The 25,424-nt window shown below is 43.2% G+C and overlaps 2 protein-coding genes across 4 annotated transcripts in view; both read left to right on the plus strand.

The window, feature by feature from the left end:
* The first annotated feature begins 1 nt into the window (after position 1).
* Positions 2-16,340, plus strand: Casp2 (caspase 2). Of its 2 annotated transcripts, XM_090333443.1 has the most exons (11): positions 2-271; positions 3,300-3,450; positions 3,759-3,926; positions 4,070-4,151; positions 4,665-4,759; positions 5,300-5,476; positions 10,528-10,656; positions 10,773-10,863; positions 14,318-14,467; positions 14,579-14,688; positions 14,852-16,340. In XM_090333443.1, exons 1-11 carry the CDS (start codon positions 198-200, stop codon positions 14,981-14,983), a joined length of 1,359 nt encoding a protein of 452 aa, XP_090189569.1. In that variant the 5' UTR covers positions 2-197; the 3' UTR covers positions 14,984-16,340. The 2 variants fall into 2 exon arrangements, with proteins under 2 accessions (XP_090189569.1, XP_090189570.1); XM_090333444.1 differs by lacking the exons at positions 14,318-14,467; positions 14,579-14,688; positions 14,852-16,340 and adding an exon at positions 10,948-11,012.
* A 6,176-nt stretch (positions 16,341-22,516) lies between these two features.
* The window catches only part of Clcn1 (chloride voltage-gated channel 1), a 33,073-nt gene continuing 30,165 nt past the window's right edge, over positions 22,517-25,424 (plus strand). Inside the window, exons 1-2 of one of the 2 annotated variants that reach the window (XM_090332426.1) lie at positions 22,517-22,711; positions 25,117-25,237. In XM_090332426.1, coding sequence (XP_090188552.1) covers positions 22,532-22,711; positions 25,117-25,237 — 301 coding nt within the window. In that variant the 5' untranslated portion in view covers positions 22,517-22,531. The remainder of the gene's footprint in view (positions 22,712-25,116; positions 25,238-25,424) is intronic. The other variant, XM_090332427.1, reaches the window with a different exon arrangement.

Raw genomic sequence — 25,424 nt, forward strand, 5'->3', positions numbered from 1 at the left:
TTTTCCCAGAGAGCGTTCTGCGCTTGCGCACGGCAGCGGCGAGGTGGTAGTGGGTGGGGCCTCTCCCCAGCCTGGCGTCAGGAGGGCAGGACGCATGCGCAGCGCACGTCAGTGGGGTGGGGACGCGGAGGAAGCGGCGGCCTCCGGTTTGTTTGGTTTGTGGGCGGTTCTCTCACAACCCCGGGAAAAGCGGGGTTATGGCGGCGCCGCGCGCGGGTTCCCTATCCGCCCTGCAGCAAAACGGGGTTATGGCCGCTGACCGCAGGGGCAGGTGAGAAGGGACACAGACCCAGAGGGCTGTGGTGGGACTCACGGAGCGGGCCGCGGCCGCTGACCGCGGACAGGCCCCGCCGGCCCCGGCCCTCGGGGCCCCGCCGGCCCCGGGGTCCCCGCTTCCTGCCGCGGGCGGGTCCGGGACCGAGCCCGCGGGTGGTTCCCAGCCCCCCCCCCCCGCGCGGGCGGCGGGCGGACCTCCGGGCCTCCGCCCCAGGGCCCAGCCCGCCCCGGCCTCCCTTTGTGCAGCTTCTCCCTGAGGGTCCCTCGGCGGGGCTCCGTCTCTCTCTCTTCCTCTTCCTCCCTTTAAACGTCCCCCGTCTGCTTCTCCAGTCCCTGAATCCCAGGAGCTGGGGTTTCTCTCTTCGGGAGACCCGCAGACCTAGGTGCTGGGCCGGGTGTGCGTTTGACTTGATGGCTGTCCATCTCCCGCCCGGATTTCCCTGAAAATGACCTCCATATATATATAGAGAGAGAAAGCATTGCACACAGGCTCTGGAGATATATATTGAAAGCATTGCACACAGGCTCTGAGATTGCACACAGGCTCTGGGATGGATGTATATATATATATATGTATATATATATATATATATATAGAAAGCATTGCACACAGGCTCTGGGATTGCACACAGGCTCTGGGATGGATGTATATATATATATATATATATATATGTGTGTGTATATATATATATATATAGAAAGCATTGCACACAGGCTCTGGGATTGCACACAGGCTCTGGGATGGATGTATATATATATATATATATATGTGTGTGTATATATATATATATAGAAAGCATTGCACACAGGCTCTGGGATTGCACACAGGCTCTGGGATGGATATATACATATATTGAAAGCATTGCACACCGGCTCTGGGAGATATATATATATATATTGAAAGCATTGCACACAGGCTCTGGGATATAGATAGATAGATAGATTATATAGATATATTGATAGCATTGCACACAGGCTCTGGGATTTGAGTTCTCGGAGAGGGGAGACTAGCAGGTTTTCTGGGTCCCTTGGCCCCTGCCACCCCCACCCCTGAATGACAGGACCCTAGAGGACGCACTATAATGAGTCCTGGCACCGGGGAGACCTTTAGAAGGACACAAGATCAACAATTTTGAGAACTCTTCCTCTTCCCACGGGGGTCCCAGAATGCAAGATGACTAGAAAAATGGACACTTTCAGAATCTCCTCGTATAGAGCTGGGGAGATGGATGGAAACTGGTGAGAAACGGGAAAAGGAATGACATTGACTGAGATGCCACCCACTCACACGTTGACCACTGACACCTTGAATGGAAACTCCATTGTACAACTACTTAAAAGACCATTAAAGAAAAGAAAGACTTTATGTAAGGAGTAAGAGTGCCGTGTGGACGGTGCTTCACATAGAAACGAGTGGATGGTTGGGTGACAGTTCATGCCTGGAACTAAAGAGAGTTCAGAATTGGGAGTCGCTGAGTGAGTGGTGAGTCTGGATGCAATTGCTGAAGGCAGAAGGTGTTTGCTTTGGGATCCCTGGTACAGGATCAAGATTAGACTAGACCCAAGTTCCTCTGAGGAAAATTATAGTTTATAGGAGGCAGAGAATTCCTAAAGAGAGTAGGGTGTGGAAACCAAGGAAAGACAATTTCAAGGAGTTGATGTTACTAAACTTAAAGAATTCTGCACTGTTGCTTATATGCCCTAAGGAAATACCCAGCAACCAGCACTATCACAAGTATACTAGAACTTCTGTGGGTCATTGTTACAGTTTTGATGCCTTTCAGCTGTGAGTTGTTACTGTTGTTTTGCTGAGAATGGGACTCGAACTCAGGACCATAAACTCTCCCTTGGCGTTTTCACTCAAGGCTGGCATTCCACCACTTGAGCCATAGCTCCAGTTCCTTAACGTGGTTCTTTGTGTACGTTTTGTTGCAGCAGGTCTTAGTGAAGGCTTGGGAGTGACAGTATTCTGAACACCTCTGCTTTAGGATCCCACTTTTGGCCTTCTTGGGTCTCTGAGTTCCTCCTGCTTTTCTGAGTACATATATAAGCCCGGGGCATCAACATTTCACTGAACTTTGAAGATACATGTTTTTCTTCCACATTTCATTGTCTTTGAAATCAAGGTGCACTTAAAAACAGGTTTAAGGTTATAAGTGAAACCTTCTGTATCTTTCTCATATGGACCCCAGGCCCTGAATGTGATCATGTACTTGAAAACTAAGGAAACTGAAGAGCTCTGAATCTATGTGTATATTAGCTAAATAGATGATGTGTATTAGATCTGGGTCTTCTTAGTTCACAAACAAATTGGTCTTTGTAGCCATATTGCTAAACTAAGGAATCTTGGAATAAAGTTTTCTCTACTTTTAATTAAATTACTAAAATAATTTAACCATTACTTGCACTCACCCTATGATTTCAAGTTTCATTGTGTTTGTCATACGTTTCTACTGTGTGTGTGTGTGTGTATGTGTGTGTTGTGTTTTTAAATCATACTTTCTACTTATCCACAACTTACAGGATTCTGATAATTTCTAGTGTTATTTCTTGAGGATCTTAAGCCTTAAGAGTATTAAGCCTTGCCATTTAGCCTTACTTTTTGCTTTTGTATTAAATTTTTATATCTCTTGCCTAAGATTATGTTAATTGTAAATTAATTTTAGATAAATAATATGAAGTGTTTTCTAAAATTTTAATTGAAATTGGCATATCAAAGGAATAGCCTTATTTTTCTTTAATATATATCTGGTTGTATATATTATTCTAAGCAGGATAGACATTCCCCTGTTTAATCAGACCATCTCATATGGTTGCAGTTAAACATACTTGATAAGAATTATATATTATTTCCCTATGTTAGTGTGTTAACTACTTAGTAGAGCTTGATTTTAATTGGACTCAATAAAATATACCTGATCTTGGGAATTACTTCTATTCTTTGTGTTATTCTTTCCTATGCCTCTTTCACTCTATATCAAACCTTGTACTGCATAGCCTTTCTGTTTATCTCCTGTCTGTAGGAAAATGGGAGTTTGTGGTATGCATCCTGATCATCAAGAAACTCTGAAAAAGAACCGGGTGGTGCTGGCCAAACAACTGCTGCTGAGTGAACTGCTGGAACATCTCTTGGAGAAGGACATCATCACTTTGGAAATGAGGGAGCTCATCCAGGTATGGAGGTGAAAGAGAGGCTCCAAGAAGAGAAATGAGTCTTAGGGGTAGGAGAGTGCATGACTGAGTATGGAACAGATACAGTGTTTTACTATGAAAATGGAAATGCCCTTCCAACACTAGAGAGTTTGATGGCAAATGTATGCAGTTCTAGATTAACAATTAACAAGGAGGACAGCATCTGTAAATCCTTTCCTGGAACAAGAAATCTTAAGATGGGCGTAGTCCCCACTTAGAAAGCACATGTGGAAATATGGGATTCCAACTGGATAAGTAAATAGGTCTTCTGTTTTATTCTTGTATCTTAGGCCAAAGTGGGCAGTTTCAGCCAGAACGTGGAACTCCTTAACTTACTTCCCAAGAGGGGGCCCCAGGCTTTCGATGCCTTCTGTGAGGCGCTGAGGGAGACCAAGCAGGGTCACCTGGAAGATCTGTTGCTCACCACCCTCTCTGATCTTCAACATGTTCTCCCACCGGTACGGAGGCCTAGATGTGTGCTCTCTTAAGGAAACCTTGGCTAGAAAAGGGTTTTACTTTGGAGGGGATGAGGTTGGGAGAGTGTTTTTGTTTGATTTGTACTGGACCATCTCCTTTCATGCTGCATCCCAATTTCTTACAGTTGAGCTGTGACTATGATGTGAGTCTCCCTTTCCCAGTGTGTGAGTTCCAGCCCCCTCACAAGCAACTCCGCCTGTCTGTAGGTGAGAATTGATAGGGTAAAGGAGGTCTCACAGATTGACTTACCTGGTTTTGACTGTTACCTGGCTTTTCCTATAGGATGAGGTATTTCATACTGGGAACAGATCCCTCAGTGAATTTGTTAGGAGCTAGGGAACAGTATTTGGGCCTCATTTCCTTCAATCACAGACAGTATTCAAGATATTTGGCCCTTTGAGCAATTTATACAGGTAGGAAATGTCTACACATGATTGAACAGTCTTAAAAGTTGAAAAGACTGCATTTGAGACCATCAGCCTGTCCTCATCACCTGGCTTTTCTGAACCAGTGCTTTCTGTCATTCAGGAAATTGGTCAGAGAAGCCAACTGAAGAGAACCTGGTAGTATGCTAAAGCTAACAAGAGCCTCTACTTCATGGGGCTTACAGATGGGGAGCTTCCAAAACAGCAGTTCAGAGAGTTGCCTGTAAAGTTGGGTGAGGCACTAGGATTGATGTCTACATTTATACTAGTTGGTTGTCTCTGCTTGTACTATAGATACTGTGGAACACTCCCTAGATAATGGAGATGGTCCTCCTTGCCTTCAAGTGAAATCTTGTACTGCAGAGTTTTATCAGAAACACCACCAGCTGGTAAGTCTTGTATAACAGAGAGAAGGCTGTTGGGCAATGAGGTACCTTTCCAGAGCATCTGATGTAGTTTGCATGTGTGGTTCCTTACCACCTTACTATTCAGAAAGTCGGTGTTGAGAGAATGCCGTCTGGAAGAATTTCTCTGCTTTCAGGGTTTGTTTTGGTTTTGGTTTTAAAGATATGCCTGGACAAGGAATGTGGCTTAATGGTAGAATGTTTTGCCTAGCGTTCATGAAGTACTGTGTTTGTTTCCTCAGTACCACATAAACAGAAAAGACCAGAAATAGTGCTGTGGCTCAAATAGTAGAATGCTAGCTTTGATCAAAAGAAGCTCAAGGACAGTGCCCAGGCCCTGAGTTCAAGCCCCAAGACAAGAAAGAAAAGGAGGGAGGGAGGGAGGGAGGGAGGGAGGAAGGAAGGAAGGAAGGAAGGAAGGAAGGAAGGAAGGAAGGAAGGGAAAAAAAACCAAGCCTAGTCTAGCAGGGGAATCATAATTTCTGCCATCAAGAAACTCTTGTCTAACCTGCCTTCTTTCCTTAGGCCTACAGATTACAGTCTCGGCCCCGTGGCCTGGCACTGGTGCTGAGCAATGTACACTTCACTGGAGAGAAAGATCTGGAATTTCGCTCTGGAGGAGATGTGGACCACAGTACTTTAGTCACCCTTTTCAAGCATTTGGGCTTCAGTGTCCATGTTTTGCATGACCAGACTGCACAGGTACTTGAGGGCTAGAAAGACTGATACATATTTTAAAGGGCTGGGCTATACTTTGATGCCAGACTCTTCTGCTCCCATGCTTGCTGGGTGTGTCTTACAAGTTGGTTGCTCATCATACTCTCTACTTGCTCTGTTATATTTCCCTCCTTGCAATCTAGTAAAAATGATAAGGCCCGCCAGCTGTTTCAACACTGACATCTCAAGACTAGCTGTGCTTTCATGAAGTAATAATAGTCCAGGGCTAGGTTCTTACTTTTACATGTTCAGAAACTTGATTCTTAGTCACTCAGGAAGTGGTGAGACACAGATTTGCCCTAACCAACTCAGAAAAGATATTTATAAACCAGGACTCCTCAGGACTTTTCTTAGTATCATTACTTAAGAGATGAATTAAAGTTTAACTGATTACTTGGGCAGATACAATTCTTGCAAAGAAAATTTGCTTAAAGTATTCTTGTAAATACTGTCTCATGACAGTATAAACTGTGTACCTTTCTCAGTTGTATGGCTACTATCTTTGAGTAGATCACGTCTGGATTAGATTCTCACAAATGATAAGTGTTTCCTGATGGGCTGTTTCTTACTACAGCTCTGTTGTGTGTCTGCTTTACCTTAAGATTTCTGTTTTGAAGCTGGTTGTAGCCTATTTGCAATTTATTAGTACTATTTTGGTTCCATTATAATACTTATTTAAACTTAACTTGGTGTTGTCAGTGGTGAAACAAAAATTCTAGGAAATTCACTTTGACCTGTCAAGGTTAGAGATGGTTGTGGTCTTGATTGTGTGTTCAGTATTTGTTTTGTGGTCTTCATTTATATCTCACCTGTCCTGTGTCTGTGGAAATAGTTACATATTTGCTGTATGTTAGGTATAGCATCAGTGGATGCCTAGGGCTGTCCTTTATGTCCCAGGGTTTTTCTTCCTGTTTGCTAGTAATAGATCATTCTAAGTAGTAAAGTCACCCTTGTTCCAGCGATGATTTTTCTAGCAGTGGCTGGAACAATCTTTATTCATCAGGAATTGAAGTTGGTTACATGATGTCCTGAGAAGGTCTGCTAGGCAAGAGAAAAACAGGGTAGCCTGCCCACCTCAGATGCTCCCTAACAAAATATACGCTGTGTATTTTTCCCCAGAAATTTTGGTCTAGGCATTCCTTTTACTGGCAGTCTATTAGGTTATGGCTTTGTAAATTGTTAATGGACAAGAGATCTTACATACCTGAGACTTAAAAATGCAATACTGAGTCACCAAATTGGCTACATACTGCTGACTTTTTTAACATAAGGTGCATTTGGTGAGTCTGTAAAGCAACTTCATAACTGCTATTCCCATTTGTAATAAGTCTAAGGCTGATTCAAGGGCCTATTGAATCTCATTCTCGTGTGACATTCTGTAACTAAAATTAAAGTAAAGTTAAATTTCAAGTATCTTAAAGAGCCAAATTAGCTACCAATTTTTTTTAATACTGGCATTGAGTTCAAGGGACTTTAGATAGATGAGGGAGTAAGTTTTTATATCAGCAGAAATTTGTCTTATATCCTAAGGCCAGACAAGATCAAAGTCTTCTGTAGGAGCTAAGAGTAAGAACTACCTGGCAGATGTGGTCAAAAGAAGGAAAGGAAGAGGAGAACTTCCGGAGGCTAATCAAAGGGTTTGGTGAAGGCATGGTAGGCGAGGGGAATGGTGCATAGGGGAAAGCCAGACAGTTGCAGTAGATGTCATGATGTAATTCTTCAGGCACCTGCACACTGCTCTTCTCTGGTGACCCCTTGTAGAGACTATTCAATAATTATTTGGTGAACAAAACCAGAAAACAGAACCACAAATCTTAAGGTCTAATAGTCAAGTGAACCCTTGATGGTGCTAACGAGGGAATACTGGTTTGTTGCTGGCCAAGTCTGTTTTTAGTGTTTCTCTTGGTCATTAAATTCTGGTGTGTCTACCTCAGGAGGTTAACACACCATGTTAGGACATGAATCTCCATTTCTAAAGCAGCACATTTCTTTTTTGTAATTGTTGCAGTGTTTTCACTTGCTTTGTGTCACCGGCTGCAGTGAAAATGTACAGTTAAGCAATAGGTCATCTCAAGGAAGTGCAGCCACTCATACAGTTTTGCCAGTCATTTTTAAGGGTTCACAGATTCTCACGTGTCTCAAAAAAAGCACACTCAAAATAAAAGAACTGTGCTATTTAATTTTATCAGAAATCCTCTTTTTCTCCCAACCCTCCTCCCTGATATTGGTGGGATTGAACCATGAGCCTGTGTTTGCTAAAACAGGCACTATACTTGAACTATACCTTTTTTTTTTTTTGCCAGTCCTGGGTCTAGAACTAAGGGCCTGTACACTGTCCTTGGGCTTTCTCAAGGATAGCACTCTACCACTTGAGCCATAGCACCACTTCCAGCTTTTTTCTGTGTAAGTGGTACCAAGGAATTGAACCCAGGGCTTTGTGTACGCTAGGCAAGCACTCCACCACTAGGCGATGCTCCCCCCTTCAAACTATACCATTTTGTATTACATGTGGGAAAATTCCTAAAATAATTAAAATTTATGTTTGTTGAATGTGTATGCATTTTTGTCCTGTACTCATTGTTTTCTGTCTCCTGACCTCATAATTTCAGAGTTCAAAATACAAGTGGCCAGATTTGTAATTTCTATTGCATTCTTTGGGCAAAATTAATTTATTATCTATTAATACAGCCAACTCCATAAGAACATCTATATATTCCCTTGAAATTATATATTTTATAAACAAAGGACCTTAAGTTACTAATATGATTGGCTTCTGTTAGCCCAGAAAGAATACATGCATTTCCAATAAAATCAGTTTCTCCATTTCCATTGCAGTCTTTCAAATTCTTTATAAAATTTTTAATCATATAACAAATATGGAGATTAGTGGGTATTATACTCTAAGATACAGAGTCAGCTGGAGGACCTGTTAAAACAGTTATACTGTTAAAATAGTTTGCTGTTGCCAGTATTTCACATTTGTCCCAAGTTCCTAGGCAGTGCTGTGGTGGCTCCTTTCTGCTCGGAATATCACACAGGTGTGCTTCACAATGTGAAATACACATGTACCAGAACTGTGGTACTTATCTTCATGTGTCCTTCAAGGTCAAAACAAAATGAACTGGTTCCTCTGTTCCACCTGTTCTGGTGGGAGACTCAGATATCCTGAAATGCTGAGGAAGCTTAGGGTTAAAAATTGTTATAGTGGAGCCAGGAGTTTGGCCTAGTGTTAGAGTGTTTGCCTAGCTTACACAAAGACTCAGGTTCGATTCCTCAGTCTACATACAGAGAAAAAGGCTCAAGTGATAGAATTCTATCCTTGAGAAAGTCCAAGGACAGTGCTCGGGCCCTGAGTTCAAGGCCTGGGACTGCAAAAAAAAAAAAAAATGTTACATTGTTAGATATCATATAACTTTCTGATAGAAGAACTGAATGCTTAAATTAAGTATAAGGCAACTTATAAGATAAATAAGATTCTTAAGTTGGACTCTTAAGGTTGAACAGTAATAGGTTTCTTAGGTTTCTTCCTTTTTTTTTTTTTTTTTGCCAGTCCTGGGGCTTGAACTCAGGGTCTGAGCACTGTCCTTGGAATTTCTCAAGGCTAGCACTCTGCCACTTGAGCCACAGCACCACTTCCAGCTTTTTCTATATATATATGTGGTACCGAGAAATTGAACCTGGGCCCTCATTCATGCTAGGCAAGCACTCTACCACTAGGCCAAACACCCGGCCCCCCTTTTTTTGTTTTTAAAAAGGCATTATTAGGCTGGGTGTAATCCTAGCTACTCGGGAGGATCTGAGGATAGTGGTTTAAAGCCAGCCCGGGCACTAAAATCCTTGAGACTCTTGTCTACAACTAACCACTAGAAGACTGGAATGGCGAGCTGTGGCTCAAGGGGTAGGGTGGTAGCCTTGAGCTGAAGACCTCAGGGACAGTGCCCAGGCCAAGTTCAAGCCCCATGACAGACCAGGAAAAAAAGGGGGGGGCATTATTACACCATTAGACATGCTCGTAATAATGATATATTTGTACAGTTAAAAGTAACTTTCTATGTTGTCTATATATTCTACATATGTTTCTATATTGTTTCATTTAATCTCACAAACTAAGAACAAATTGACTTGTAATTGCTTACAAAGTGAAAATTGGAGTTTAGAAGGACTGAATATGTTCTGCCTTATGAGTCCAGGGATCAAATCCAGCCATTTGTGAAATCATTCATGTTCCCTGCACACAAAACATTTTACACAGAAGTTGTCATTGCTTCATGGATATTTATGATCCCCAAAAGAAAACACCAGAGAAGTGTTGCTGTTCTTTACTATCATGGCACTTGTTCCCCTCTGCTACAGAGCAGTTTACTTTTCTGTAGCTGAATAGATACAGTCATTACTATATCCTTTCTTTTTAAGGCCCCTTGCTCTAAGGAAGGATCTGTTTGGTCAGAATTGACTTGCACGCATAGCCTTGTTAGTAACTTGCTGTAACCCAAGAGTTAAAGTCTCAGTAAGTTTGCAAACCTATGCTCAGAATTTTGTGTCATAATTCATGTGCATTTTTCTGATGAGTACATAGATTTTTTTAGCTTCTTAGTAGGTTAGGTCTCTGACTTCTCATGTCACTGAGCACTGGAATATACAAAACACATTTTATCTTCTAATAGCTGAGGGTTTTTAAAGTATTTTTTATTTTTATTAAATACAAAGGAGCAGTTCCATAAGTCAGATTGTGAATTCAAGGCACCTTGATCCACATCACCCTTTCCATCATTCCCTCCCGTCTTTTCTCCTCCTGTCCCTACCATCAAGTGACTAGTGCAGGTTTCACATTGTATACATTGATTAGAACTGCATTTGCTCACCCTCCCTCTCTTCCTCCCTTCCTTCTTGCACCCTCCCTCTCTTCCTCAACCTCCCACAAGCCTGTTTTGGCTTCCTGGTGTTCATTTTGTAGCTTGGACTTTTAAACAGAAAACCAGAGATGGTTGCTTGTTTCAGTGTTGTCGTGAGCTATCCTAAGGGTGTGTGTCTTGTAGGAAATGCAAGAGAAACTCCAGAGTTTTGCACGGTTACCTGAGCACCGTGTCACGGACTCCTGCATCGTGGCTCTCCTCTCGCATGGTGTGGAGGGCAGCATCTATGGTGTGGATGGCAAATTGCTCCAGGTGTGTTTAATGTTGCCCAAGCTGATCGTTGGCCTGGGCCGGTCACCTCCCGCAGATGTCTTTCTAATGATAGCAGCTGGCTTTCTAACCTCCCTTCTCCCTTCTCTCTCTGGCAGCTCCAGGAAGTTTTTCGGCTCTTTGACAACGCCAACTGTCCAAGTCTACAGAACAAGCCAAAAATGTTCTTCATCCAGGCCTGCCGTGGAGGTGAGTGCCTGGCAGGCCAGCACCTGGGTGGCGGCTCCTGGGCAGCCTCCCACCAGCTCTCACTTTCCTGTTTGCTCCTCTCAGGTGCTATTGGATCCCTTGGGCACCTCCTTCTGTTCACTGCTGCCACCGCCTCTCTTGCTCTGTAAGTGTCTCCCAATGCATGGGGTGTGCGGGGACTTGGGCAGCCCATGGTTCAGGCTGGTCAATCTCTGTGCACCACCATATCCTGTTTTCAGGATCTCCTGTCAATGTCTACCTTTTTTTTTTCCCCTGAGAAATGGATTCTTCCTGCTTTGTAACTGTGGCTTACCCTTTTTGTTGTAACTCATTCCGATTAAGGATTTGCTGTCTGTCTTTTTCCTATCTCTTACTTTCTTGTCTCTTTTCCCCCATTCTATCTGCTTTCCACTTCCTCCTTGTACGTGTGTGTCCACCTGTGCTTCCATTCTTGCCTTCTTCCTTCGTCATTCATGGATCCTGCAGGATAGCAGTACAGAATCCTTATCAGCCCTGGAGTCTTTCCTCAGCTGCTCTGTCCCTCTTCTTTCTTGCTTGTAGTCTCTTCTACCCCTTTAAGAGCCAAGCCTCTGTGACAAGGCTTAGAAGACACACAGGCCTCCTTCTCATCCTGGAAGAAAACAGTAGTAATTAAGAGTTCTAAATTTGGAGTCAAATTCTCACTCTGCTACTTAGTAATTATGTGGATTGGAGAAGCTACTTTGCATCCCTCCATCTCAGTTCCTTTCATACAAAATGTGAGCATTTCATATCATTATACCTTATCTTGAAGTTGTGATGATGAAATGGAAGCACTTACTTAACCCTGTACCTGGCTCATAGTAAGTCCACAGAGAACGGCAGCTGTGACTGCCCAGTGTGACCAGTCCCCTCAAGGGGCTTATGGTTTGAGTAACAGTATATTTTGTCCAAACATTCAGGTGACTTATTTTCTCCCTGTATGATAGTCAATACTGTTTTCCAAATCTAATATCAAATATCTAAAATTTTCTTCTACTAAGGTCCTGCAATGTAACTAGGACTGCACTGCACTTCTGCTACTCCTACAAAAGCAAGAGAAAATATAATCCCTAAAGTGCCTACCCATTCTTCAGAAAACGAAAGCAAGTACACATGAAGTCAGTTAAAACTAGTTTTTAAGCAAAGGTGAAATTAGAAGTGTATATGTGAAGGAATATGTCATCATAATAGGTCATTTTAAGAGAGGTTAGTTGTGGATAGGATAAGACGTGGACCCAGGATATATGATTTACAGAGGTTGAGGAGGGGGAACAGTGAGTGGGAGCGGAAGAGAAGAGAAAAGGATGCATCTCCTCTATTATATAATATCCTAGATGCTCAGATCTAATTAAAAATCTGAGCATCTGTGTAAGTATGCAGTGAAGTGTGGCTTATCACAGGAAGTTGAGCAGCTAATTACAAATCTTTAGTCACAGCTGAGATTTTGGACTTCAGATAATGGTATGGAACTGTTAGATGCTTAAGTAGGAAATAATGTGATGAATTTTCTGGAAATGTCACCGCAGCACACAGTTGCACTTAGGAAAGAGCATGTGAGGGTAGGAAAGAACTTAATTTTTCATTCATTACTGTCTCCCCAGGCCTGGAGCACTGCCTGGCACATGGTGGCACTTATAAATAATGAATGAATGGATGACAGTTTTATCTGTCCAGAAAATTATAACAATAATACAAAAATCAGAAAAATGATATTATGAAGAAAAACCAAGTAGCACTTCCTGAATAATAGAGCTATACCTTGCAGCAAAAGACAAATTCCTGTCCCTTGAAGGACATGCTTAGCTTGGCCTACTTTAAGAATCATTGCCAGCAAAACATTGCCATTTCCTTCTGAGCTCAGATAAGTATACCCACTGGATCTAAACAGGTAGAAATGGTTATTTCCTGGAATAATCTAAATCTTTTGCATTGCTTCTCCAACTTCTCTATAAAAATTATATCCATTTTAGCCAGGGGCAGTGGCTCGTACCTGTAATCCTAGCTGTTCAGAAGGCTGAGGTTTGAGGATCCTGGTTCAAAGCCAGCCCAAGTTTATGAGATTTTTATCTCTATTAAACTACAGAAAACAAACAAAAACCAGAAGTGGAACTGTGGCTCAAATGGTAGAATGTTAGCCTTGAGCAAAAGTTGTTCAGAAACATTGCCCATGCCCTGAATTCAAGCCACAGGACTGGTACCAAAACAAACAGTCCTTCTAGCAATGAGCAAGAAAGTAAGCCAGATTGTAGGGCCCTTTGTGCAAGAACCTCCTCCCGCCCTAAGAGAGAAAACGAGGCAGAGAAGAGAAGAGAGAGGGTATGTTTGTACATACACACAGAGAAGGACAGAGCCATACTAACTAGTCTTCCTGCCACCTGGTAATAGAGTTAGCATCGGTAAAAGCCTTGCCCTGGTTGACTCTTGTTAGATTGTAAACTTAATAAGAGCAGTAATATTTTTCCCTCACTGTCTATAGGTCTTACTGAGGAGTGTTGCCTGGTACCTGGAAATTGATCAATGAATTTTTATTGAATTGGTGGATCTTTGTCCATTTCACCACAGTTCTTCAAATATCTTCTTTGCTAGACCCTGAATACATATCATCAAGCAGGAAATACTGAAGGAGCCTTACCTTTGGTGTATTGATCTGTGTATCTTCCCTGTCTCCCTTTTTACAGACAGTACCCTTGCCTAGCTCCAAGAGAAAACAGCAACTGGGAGTTCTTCAATTTTGTAGGCGAAAATCATCAGATGATCCCAATTTTAAGTTCTCCCTTTGAATTTTTCTTCTAAATCTTGAATGTTTGTGATTGTTTGACTTACAAAATTGATAACCAAGTAGTAAATGTTTTAAAGTAATCAAAAATACCTTGGAAATTACTGATCATGCTTAATTTTACAGTTTTGGGATTTTTTTGTTGGTTTTTACTGACAGGATATTTTGAGATTGTGGTTTTTAGTGAACAGATGTTTCTGTTTTGTTTTGGTTTTTACTTAAGTGACGAAAATGAATAATGTTTCATTGTATGATGCAGTAAAAAGCTCTGTGACATTCAGATCTAACTGAACAAGTAAACTATAGACTTAGATCATTTTTAATTCTATTTACAAAGATTCCTTAAGTTTGACACCTGCCTTATTTGGCACCACAAATGGTCTGACCTCGTGTGTGTGTGTGCATGTGCTTGAGTGCAGTGCCTCGCCTGCAAAAGGCACCCTCTGAGGACTGGACGCGTGCATCCTGGGAACGTAGTATACATGTATGGTTTAGGGGAACTTTTTTGTTTGTTTTAATCCAGCAGCAGTAGGTTGGAGGCAACAGCTGGAACAGACTCTTCCCAGTCATGGTTAGGGAACTTGGGCTTGCCTGGGACAGGCCCATGAGACATGAGGGAAAGTAACATCTTTGTCCATTCTATCTGCCTTTCTGCAGATGAGACTGACCGTGGGGTTGACCAGCAAGATGGAAAGAACCATGCAGGATCCCCTGGGTGTGAGGAGAGTGACGCGGGCAAAGAGGAGTTGCTGAAGATGCGATTGCCCACCCGCTCAGACATGATCTGTGGCTATGCTTGCCTCAAAGGTAGTCTGAGTGCAGAGATTTTTCTAGTTGGAGTTTTTTGGGGTAGGCTAACCGGGAACAGCACAAAGTGCAGTGCAAGTGCAGCTGTGACCCTCATGTATCTGGTTGCAGGGACTGCTGCCATGCGCAACACCAAACGGGGTTCCTGGTACATCGAGGCACTCACTCAGGTGTTCTCTGAGCGGGCTTGTGACATGCATGTGGCTGACATGCTGGTTAAGGTAAGTCAGCTCGGGCCACCTCCACAAGCCTTTGCATCTTCGAAGTGCTATCCTCCTCTCCCACCCCCCACACTGGTTTCATAGTCCCTTTTCCATGCCCAGGGGGTTGTGTCATGTAAGTACAAAGCAGTCTCAGACTGGATCGTTGATTCTGCCTTCCCAGGTGAATGCCCTTATAAAGGAGCGCGAAGGCTACGCCCCTGGCACAGAGTTCCACCGATGCAAGGAGATGTCCGAGTACTCTAGCACTCTGTGCCGTCACCTCTACCTGTTCCCAGGACACCCTCCCACGTGATCCACCTCCCTGCTGTCCATGCTGTTGGGAGCCATTGGACCACCTAAGGCACAGTGGAGCCTTTTCTTCAGGACGAATGGTTCCGTTCTGCCCCCTCAGGGATGTGGGACTCTCCAAGGCTTATTTCCTATGCCCATCATCTCCGCCTTGGTATCTGCGTGACACTGACTCCAGGTAGAGATGGCGACTCTGGCTGCACTTGTTGCTGGGATTGTTTTGTGTGTGGCCTGGCAGGTGATGTGAACACATTGTGGTCATGCAAAAGGGCATGTTGACCTCTGGTGTTTGTGGTATTCTGTCCTCGTGACTTTTAGATAGCACTTTTTTTTTTATTGCTTTCAGTTCACACACCTCAGAGATCATTTACTTTTTTCATGTTCTAGCCTCTTTTGTCCCATGGTAAAAGTGGACGATGGCACTGTTTAATGTAGGCGTTTTCATTTGACTCGAAAAGGCAATTGTGACAGCATCACCCTGCATCTGGGGGTACAGAATGGGTTCCTGTGCCTCCTCGCCAGGACTGCAGGCCCAAGAGAAAGACAAGCTTCTCAAAACTACTGTGCTCCTTTCAGTTCCAACCACTCAGCCCTTCCAACAGAACCTAGGATCTGCATGCCTTGTATGTAAATAAAGTGATCATCCTTGGTTAATCTTTCTCTGAGCTGTTACCCTTTCAGGAGTGCCAGCATTAAGCTAGGAAGAGTGCTGTACCTCCTCACACTGTCACCTGTGATGAGATGGCATTCCCATGCAGTCAGCTATGCCTGATACCTGAATTTTTGCATAAGCTTTCTAGTTGTTCGCTCCCTGTTTGATCTCATCCTGTTCAGTGCTGCCACCAGGTCTGTCTCAAATATTCCTGCACTTAATCTTTACTCTTTCAACTGAGAAACTTCCTTTCTCTCTGCCTTTGAAAGCTTCCTGTTCTTTAAGTCCTTCTTTTGTATTTCCATTCATGTCTTCTTGTAGTCTGTCCTCCACATAACAGTAGTTTTTGTTTCTTAAATATAAATTAAATCCTTTACTGCTTGGAACGCTTTGACATCCTGTTACATCTCCTCAGATCCACACTCCCTACTTTTATTTGATCTGGTTCTTACCTTCTCCTTGCACCTCATTTAATGGTAATTTCTCATGGTGCTATAGCTCCAGTGACCTTGATTTCTCAGGTGTTATATGTTCTCCATCTCACCACAATTTTTTTTTTTCCTTTTGCTGGCACTGGGGCTTGAATTCAGAGGGTTACACTTGCTTAGCTTCCTTGCTTGTGGCTGGTACTATACCACTTGAGCCATACCTCTGTGTGGCTTTTTGTTGCCTGGATAGTCTTGTGGGCCTTCTTGCATGAGCTAGCTTTAAACTGTGATCCTCCAGATCTCAGCCTCTGGAGTAGCTACTGTTATAGGAATAAGTCACTGGTGCCCAACTTCCATCTGCGCTCTTGAGTAAGAGTGGCAGCTTATCTTCAAGTTTGATGGGACCTTCCCAGGCCATTCTGTCTGCAACAATCTTCTTTATCTCATAATTATTACATCCTGTTCATTGTGTTTACTACAAGCTGTAATGATGTATTTTCTTGCTTTACTTATTTTTACCTTCCTTTCTTGCCTATAAACTGGAAGAGAGTACAAACCCTGCATTTCTTACTCATCACTATATACCCAGAGTCTAGCACTTATTAGGTCTTCAATAAATGTTTGTTGAATGACAGAAGGAGTCAAGTACATCGAATCCTGCTTTTTGGCAGAATTTCCCATTTGATATTATGCACAGTTTAGTATTTTCAGCCTATGTTTTTCTGAGTTATTTTTATCTACTGATATTTTTAGATCCTTGAAGACAAGTGACCTGTGAGACAACTTCCTTCATATCTCCCATGGTGCCTAGCAAAATACTAGGCCCAAAGTAGTAGTCAGGGTGCTCAATTAATATCTGTTCCTTGCTTTGAAGATTTGCTGCCAAGTCCTGCTTTGGGGTTTGTCAGTCAGTATAGGATGGACGTATTTGAGTGGTAGAACTTTTCCACTTTCCACTGCCAAGATTTTATATTGCCATCAGGTGCCAAATAAATGTTGATATTTGTTACAGAAAAATGTATGATGTCAATTTCTATCGATATTCATCTTCTGGAAGCCTACATCCTTCAGTTTCTTTAGTTGTCTCCTTCCATCCACCCCACCCCCAATGCCCTGCCATTTCTCCTCTCTGCACAAAACATAACCGGAGCTGAAAACCTTATTTTCTAATTGTTCTTTTGTATGTGTTAGTTGGCCAGAGAATTTCTCATGGTCAGGTAAGATAGAAGAGTTAAGCAAGCAGTGTTAGTTCTGGTTTATCCGATTATAGGATGGAGACTGAAGTAATAGACAAGGTTAGAATAGGAGGACAAGGGAAGATAGTATTTTTCTTTTTGCTAGTCCACAGGCTTGAACTCAGGGCCTAAGCACAGCCTTTGTGCTTTCCTCAACTCTAGTGCTCTATCACTTGAGCCACAGCACCATTTCCGACTTTTCTATGTTAACAAGAAATCGAACCCAGGTCTTTGTGCATGCTAGGCAAACACTCTACCACTAGGCCAACTTTTGGCCAAGATAGTAGGATTTTATGTAGCAACTTGGTCCAAGATAGATTTAAGATTTCTCTAGGGTAGACAGATAACAGAGAATCCTAGGACAGTCGAAAAAAGTTACCAGTAGACTGTTAGGTTGAGGAGTACTTGGCTCATTCATAGAAAGGTGAGTGGCTGGCTGGCACTTGTGCTAGTGACAGTCTAGAAAGTGGAAACATTCTGTGGCAACATTGGGTAAGAAACAGCTGTGAACGTTGCTGAGGAATACAGAAGAGCGAAAGGTACTGAAGCACATCACCCGATAATAGTGCGTTTGGTGTGAAAGAACATTAGGAACAAAAAGTATGAAAAGCAGTTGGTTTTATGCTGCTGAGTAAACATCATCTCAAAGACACAAAACTCTAGGAAAGGTTAAGAAGTTACTGAGTAGTGTAAGCGACTACCCATTTTTAGGGATAGGAAAGTTTACGAAAGGTCGATGAGTGGGGAATTTCAAAGCCATGTCTGAGCTGGAGTCCATGTCCTTGCCACCCGCCCTTGAATTAGGGTGTCAGGTTGAATTTCACAGCTCTGTTCCCTTTGCCCACTTACCTCTGCCAGGGGATTCTCTTCTAAAATTATCCCCCTCCCTGGGCTGGAGGCTGCCCTCTGCCACCCTTCTCTATCCTGTTTTCTCAAGTGAAAGGAAAGCAGGAAGGAATGAAACAAGTAAGGTATCAGGTGAGAGTGTAGTTTCAAAAGAAAAGAGGTGCCTGAGGAGGTAGACAAGGTAGTAGCTGCAGTGCTTGGTCTGTTGTAGGCACTGAATGTGGAGTCTTCCATTTTAATAACAGACCCATGAGGGAAAACATTTTCCCATGTTTTCCCAAAGATTAAGAGTCTCAGAGACTTTGAACTACCAAAAGAGAAAGAAATTCAGTCTTAAGGGTATGAACTCTGAAACTTTTATATATAAATCTCATTTTAAATGCTTGCTCTGCCTTTAGTAATTTTAGAGACCTGTGCCAAGATACCCAGTAGCCTTGGTTACCCTTACTTAAAAATAAACTTGATGGAAGTTCATGCCTATAACCCTTGCTGCTCAGGAGACTGAGATTTGAGGGTCCTGGTTCAAAGCCAGCCTAAGCAAGGAAGTCCAGGAAATTTCTCTCTGCTTAATAAACAAAATAAGCTGCAAGTACAGCTATTGCTCAAGTGGTTGAGTGCCATCCTTGAGGGAAAAAAAAGCTTAGGGACAGCTCCTAGGCCCTGAGTTCAAACTCCAGGACCAGCACAAAAACAAAAAATATTTGTGCTTTGAATGGTACCTATGAGAATTAAATATGATTAAATTTGGGAAAAGAATGCCGTGTTTGTAAAACCTGAATGGAGTGCTACAGGAAAGACATGATCGGTCAGGTATGGGAAAGAATAAAGGAGAGCAAGGCTAGTAAGGAATAGAGAAGTAAACAGCGAAGTCTGCTGTAAACAAAAGGTGTCTAGAAAAGCAGTAGTTGCTTTGCTGAAATTGCGGCAGTGAGCATGGATTCCATGCTTCCTGAACACACAGAAGGAAATAGATGACTGAAAACACGAAGTATGACGGTCGTATTTAATCTTCTGTACATTGCAAGAATATAACAGAAAGGAAAACCTATGCACAAAGTTTTTGCAGGGATGCTCTCCCAACCATCACCAGTATCCCCAAGACAGATTTTCCCCTTCTTGGATCCTTGTATCTTGCCTACTTGGTACAACCCTTCAGATCACAATCCATATGCTATAGACTTTAATCTTTTAATATTATAGACCCATTGAGAACCTATTGAAAACTTCAGAAGAAAAAAATGTATCAATCATGCCTATTTACAAATTTGCTTTCAAGTTTAGAAGCTTCCTAGGACTGCATAGCAGTCTGTCTCTGGCTCTCCAAATCAGAACCTAAGCATTAGGTCCAGTGAGCTGTTAGAGTGAAGGATAGGCCTGGTTTATATCTAGGTTTCTTTCAGGACAGCATGCATGAGATTTACTAATTTTGAACATAGATCATTTACTCTCGCAGAGTAGATAGCATCACTAGCAGCCTGTGGTTGTCCTTAATCCTCCTCATTTAAGACTGGGTTCAAGATTGTCGTTGATGGTGAGCTAGGAAATTACATGCTTCCACTAGGTCTGGCCGAGGTGAATAGCTTCACAGTCCTGCTGTGAATGTTAGTCTGTGACTGAGCTGCTCTGTTTTTGTGACTTGATTTAGGAACAGTAAGGAAGCCATAATTGTATCTGATGCTTAGTTTTAAAAGTTCCTAATTTGGTGGGGGAGTGAAGGAAAGGGTGACACTCCAGAAACAGAAATGTACTCATCACCTGACTTATAAAATGATAAGCCCTCTGTATAACACCTTAATAATAAAATTATGTATATGTATATTTTTAAGTACCATATAGAAACACTATCATCAGAGAGCCTGATTTCACAAACAGATGAAAAAAATCTCTTTCTGAGGCCCTTCTCATTTTGGTAATGTTCCTCTACTCAGGAAGCTGAGATCTAAGGATTAAGGTTTGAAGCTAGCCTGGGAAGACAAAGTGGAGGTATGTCTCAAATGATAGAGGAACAGCCTGCACTAAGCTAAACAAGAGATTTGGGCTCTGCTTTCAAGCCTTAGCACAAGCACACTCGCGTGTGCGTGCACATGCACACGTGCACACACACAGAAGTACAAGTTATCACATAGAGCCTTTAATCCTCAGCAATCCAACATTTATTATCTGTAGAGGATGATGAGCCTTGGGATTCATGCTAGAAAAGATGCTCATTTTTTTTGTTGGTTTAACCTTATTGGTATGTAACTAACAAATAGGAATTATGTATATTTAAGACATAAAGGTGTATGTGTACATTGTGAAATCACTGCAGTCAAACTACAGTCAAGGTAGTTAACCATCACCTCACAGTTACTTTTGTGAATTTGTGGTGAGAACTCTTAAGATCAAATATTTTACATTGGATATTTGCTACCCTCAGCAAACTTCAAGTATTAAATATAGTTTTGAGAACTAGTCACTCTTCTGTATGTTAGATCTCCAGAACTTAATTCATCTGGAATGGGTGAAACTTTGTACCCTTTGTCTAGTATCTGTCTACCCAGTATCCACTTCTGGCCCAGCCCATGGCAGCCACTCTTCTACTCTACTGCTGAGTTTCTCTTTTGAAGATTCTATCTGTAAGTGAGAGTGTGCAGTAGTTAAATGTATCTGGGATGTTCTACATAGCCTACTTCTTGATTCATTCAAGGCATAGCTGACAGATTCACTTTTATCTGAATAGTAGCCCATTGTCTTAAACACAGTATTTTCTTAATCTACTCACTCACCTGTTGACAGATACTAAGGTTATTTCATATTTTTTGGATACTGCTATAAGGAACAAAGAAGTACATTTACCTCTTAAAAGACTGGGATCCATTTTCCTGTGGAAATACTATTCCTCTAGAATACTACTGCTGAGTCATATAACAATTCTAGTTCTAATTTAGTTGGAAATGTCCATCCTTTTGTCCATAAGGACTGTACCAGTTTCTGTTCCCACCCACAGCAGTTTCTCCTCAGTCTCTCCAGTTTAGTCTTGGTCAAAAATGAGTACCCATTCTAACCAATGTGAAATGATGTCTCACTTTGGTTTTGATTTCATTTCCCTGGCAGCCAGTGATACTGAGCACTTACAAAAGGTATTGTCAGTGAGTCTGTCCCCATTTACTATGGGCAATTCCATTTAGCTTACCTTAAAATTAAAGTACATGTTTAGGGTCCATACCCTGCAGTTCCTGAACCTGCTTGGTGATGGATCCTAAACCTCACTTTTCTTCAATCTAACTTTTCTTCCATAGTGATTTTAGAGGGAAAGAATGTCTTGGGAAAATTGGTGGGGGTGGGGGGGGGGAATGTAATGCTAGATGGAGTCATTTGGCCTTGGGAAAAAAATTAATTTATGGACCAGAAAAGGGAAGACTAGATTACTTCATCATATTTGGATTGCCAGACTCAATGTGAGAAACATTCCTTCCCTTCCCACCACCAGCTTCTCTATGCCTCTGGTCTACTTCCCTTCCCTTTTCTCCTGTTATCTAACCTACCCTAATAAAGATGTCTTGGGCACCACAATCTAAATGGACCTTCAGCCTCTCCTGTAGAGCAGAGCTGGTAGTATATCTGGCACATGTGATTGTGGGAAATTGGAGCCATCCTGGGACCCAAGTTATTACCTTTGCTTCCCACAAGCATTCCACACCCAGTGGATGATAAGGGGGGAGCACCCCAGGGTACATATTGGCAGCTTCAAGTAGACAAAGGGACTGAGAGCTGGAGGAGAGAACAAAGTGGAATGGATGGGAGATGACCAGATGTTCAGGATCCAGGACCCAACCCTGCAGAGACACCAAACTAAGAACAAGCCAACAGGGAGAGATGGCTGAGCGACGCCAGCTGATCTCCCAGGTGAGTTCACTTGTCCAGTGTTCCCAGACCTTTGAGAGACTTCATTCAACTCCACTGCACCCTTTGCCTTCTACACACAAAAGCCAAGGTAGCTGTCTTGGAGGGGCTCCAGGTGCAGCCTGGAGAGCACACTAAGCAGTTTCCCATCCTGATCTGGGTGATATTTATAGAGGGACCAGTTTCCTGGAGCTGGAAGCCTACTAGTGACTAGGGAGGGGACAATGCTGCTGGCTTGCAGAGGGAATTCCCTGTGGGGCTGTCCCACAGGTTCTCCCCACCCCCATGCCACCCCCTACTGCACTCACACCTGCTTCGACCCCAAGCAGATCAGATGTGGCAGTGGAGGGGGGAAGTCATGTGATGGAGAGGCGGCTATAAATAGCTGGAGGTGGGCATGCTGCCCCAGACGCCTTGGGGACAGGCGAGAGCAGCAGCTTAAGGAGCTGCACCAGGGCTAGAACAGGGGCAGGCAGGCCAAGGCCTGGCCTGGGATGTGAAGAAGCCACATGGAGAGATCCCAGTCCTTGCGGCACGGGGGTGAACAAAGCTGGTGGGGTAGCGCCCCCCAGTATCAGTACGTGCCCTTTGAACACTGCACCAGCTACGGACTGCCTTCAGAGAATGGAGGCCTTCAGCACCGCCTCCGAAAGGATATGGGCCCCCGACACAATGCCCACCCCACACAGGTAAAGTTTGGGCAGGGAGGGGAGGGGTGGGGAGTGAGACTGCGCGGCCAGGGCAAATCTGTGAAAAGAAGGAACATTGTTTATCTCCTTTAAGTACTTGGTAATGTGTTAACAATCTGAAAACCCTTTAAAGGTCTGATATCACTGAAGAATGCATTTAGAAATGTATGTACTAATAATACGTAGCCTGTACTAATGGAATAAGCGAGACCAGCGGAGCCACACATGCACATAGAACTCAGACTTATGTAACCTACACAGTGATTCTGTGGGACAAGGCGACAGGTGTTTCACGTGCCTTTCACCCACATGAAGACAACATGGGAATTTCTGCCAAGTGATTCTCCTCCTCCACACACACATACACATCTACAGAAGGCAGGAAAAAGGGAGTTGGGATGAGTACAGAAAACAAACTGAGTAGCTTATGAGGTCAAAGATTTGCTAGGGGTCAAAATGAGTCGAGAAACATACTCCAGCTTTTAGGGGCTGAGATGTCACTTGGTGGGAGAGCACTTGCCTGGACTGCTGAAGTGTATGACCTTCAGTCCCCAGCACTCCAAGCTTAAAAAACAAAACATGTCCTATGAAATGTAAAGCACACAGAAAGATGCTGAGCTCAGTACAGGGGTAGGTGTCCTCCAGGGTCTGGGAATGGAGATGTGCAAAGAATAGAGTGAGACACAGGATGGAGGTGACTACCAGGCAGAAGATGAAGGTTCAGAAAATCCTGCAGGTGTCCAAATGGAAACCAGCAAGGTGGAGTGGGCAAATGATCTGAGCACTGGGTCCACGGCTCCATTTTCAGTCCCTCATAATCACAGAGGCAACATGAGGAGAAGGGGAAGGAGTCTGTGAAGCAGGACAGAATCAGTGCAGGCTACTTCTCACTGTTGGGTGGAGGTGGGGTGTCATTTCTGGAGGAGGAGGAGGAGATGACGAATTAAGCAAAGCAGTTAGAGCCTTTTCTGGTGACAGTGGGGGCACTTGGTGAAGCAGTCTGATGCTTCCCTTAGGAAAGAAAAGCAAGTTGATTTGAGACATAGCATTCACCTAGTATCCACAGGAATTTATTAGGTTTTCTTGGCTTAATTTTTATCATGGAAAATTCCAGTTACACAAAAATAGAAGGATAGAATGAAACCCCAACCACACAACAGTCATCAGTACATTTTCAAGACCGTTGAGGCTATCTTTTTCGTTCCCATCCACTCCCACACACACACATACACACACACTAGAGTACGTTTCATACTTTTCATGCTTTCCAGGCATCCTTCATACATCAAAGAAATGAAGGGGGTTTGATTTCTCCCTTCTTCTCCTGTAACTGCCATGCTGTGGTGATTAGTGCTAGACGGCAGGGTTCATCTGGCTTTAATAGTCTTTTCTCTGCCCAGGTTTTGGTAGGAAGTACCATGCCCTTCCCTAATCTCTGCCAGCCTGAACACCTCAGGAAGCCAAGGCAGCCCCAGTTAGTTACCTGGCCTTCACCGGTAGTATTTTCCACCTCTAGATCCCAGGCAGGGCTTGGAGGGAAACACTGCCCTCCATCTCTAACCCCATCCCAGGAAAGGAAATAGGCATGAGCAGGCAGTTACTTGTGTGTCTTTAGGACCAAGGCGTAAAACACTTCTGCTCATATTGTGAAATCAGATCTACCCAGACTCAGAACCAGCAACATTGCCTGGCCTGACCCTGCTCCAGAGGACAACTTAGTGTAGCAGAAAGGGACAGACAGACTCAGAGCAGTCAATGCTCTTGCACACTGCACAGATATACTGGCTACCCCCACCACACACACACACACTCACCTTGATTTGGGAAGAAGTAGATTGACTTACTTGATCAGGCCTGGCTCCTGTTTGGGCCTACAAACCCTGAGAGATTAGATGGTTGAGATTCTGGGACCCCTAAGTAGATAAATGAGTTATCTACCCAGATAGAATATAAAAGCAAAAGCCATCTGCTGGCTAGACCACTTTGTCCTTTCCCTGCCCATGTTAGGATCCCAAGTACAGAAGCAGAACAGCAGGCAAGATCTGCAGAAAGTGTAGCGTCAGACAGACTACAAACATACAGCCAACAATGATAGATGCATAAAATGTTCAGGTGGTACAAATGCCCAATCTGGACACAGTTCTCTGGATATCTTCTAAGTAGCAACATGCCTCCTTAAGAAAGGTTACCATGGGCCTGAATCAAAGTGAGAATAGACAGATGGGGAAAAACATGAAAAAAATATGTGAATCAAGAGTGGAGAGATGAATATGAGAAGGAGCACAGCATCCAGAACAGCTATCTCTCCTTTACTCTGTGTGATGTCCTCTGTCCTTTGAATCTATGTGATTCCTGTGTGTTCTTTTTGACTCCAATAAGACAGTGCCCATTCTTCATCTGTTCAGATTTATGGCCATCACAAAGAGCGCTACTCAGACAAGGAGCAGAATGTGGGGATGCCCACGAAGATGGGCTCCAGTTCTACAGTGGACAGCAAGGATGAGGACCACTATTCTAAATGTCAAGGTGATGGGGACTGAGGAATAAAGAAATCTGGAATAGGAGGTACCAGGCTTAAGAGAATAACTTGGATCCCCTGTTATACATGTACCCCCTGCCACACACACACACACACACACACACACACACACACACACACACACACACACACACACACACACACACACACACACACACACACACACACACACAC

Source organism: Megascapheus bottae, chromosome 5, assembly GCF_031878675.1.
Source record: "Megascapheus bottae isolate mThoBot1 chromosome 5, mThoBot2.hap1, whole genome shotgun sequence".
NCBI classification, from domain to species: Eukaryota; Metazoa; Chordata; class Mammalia; order Rodentia; family Geomyidae; genus Megascapheus; species Megascapheus bottae.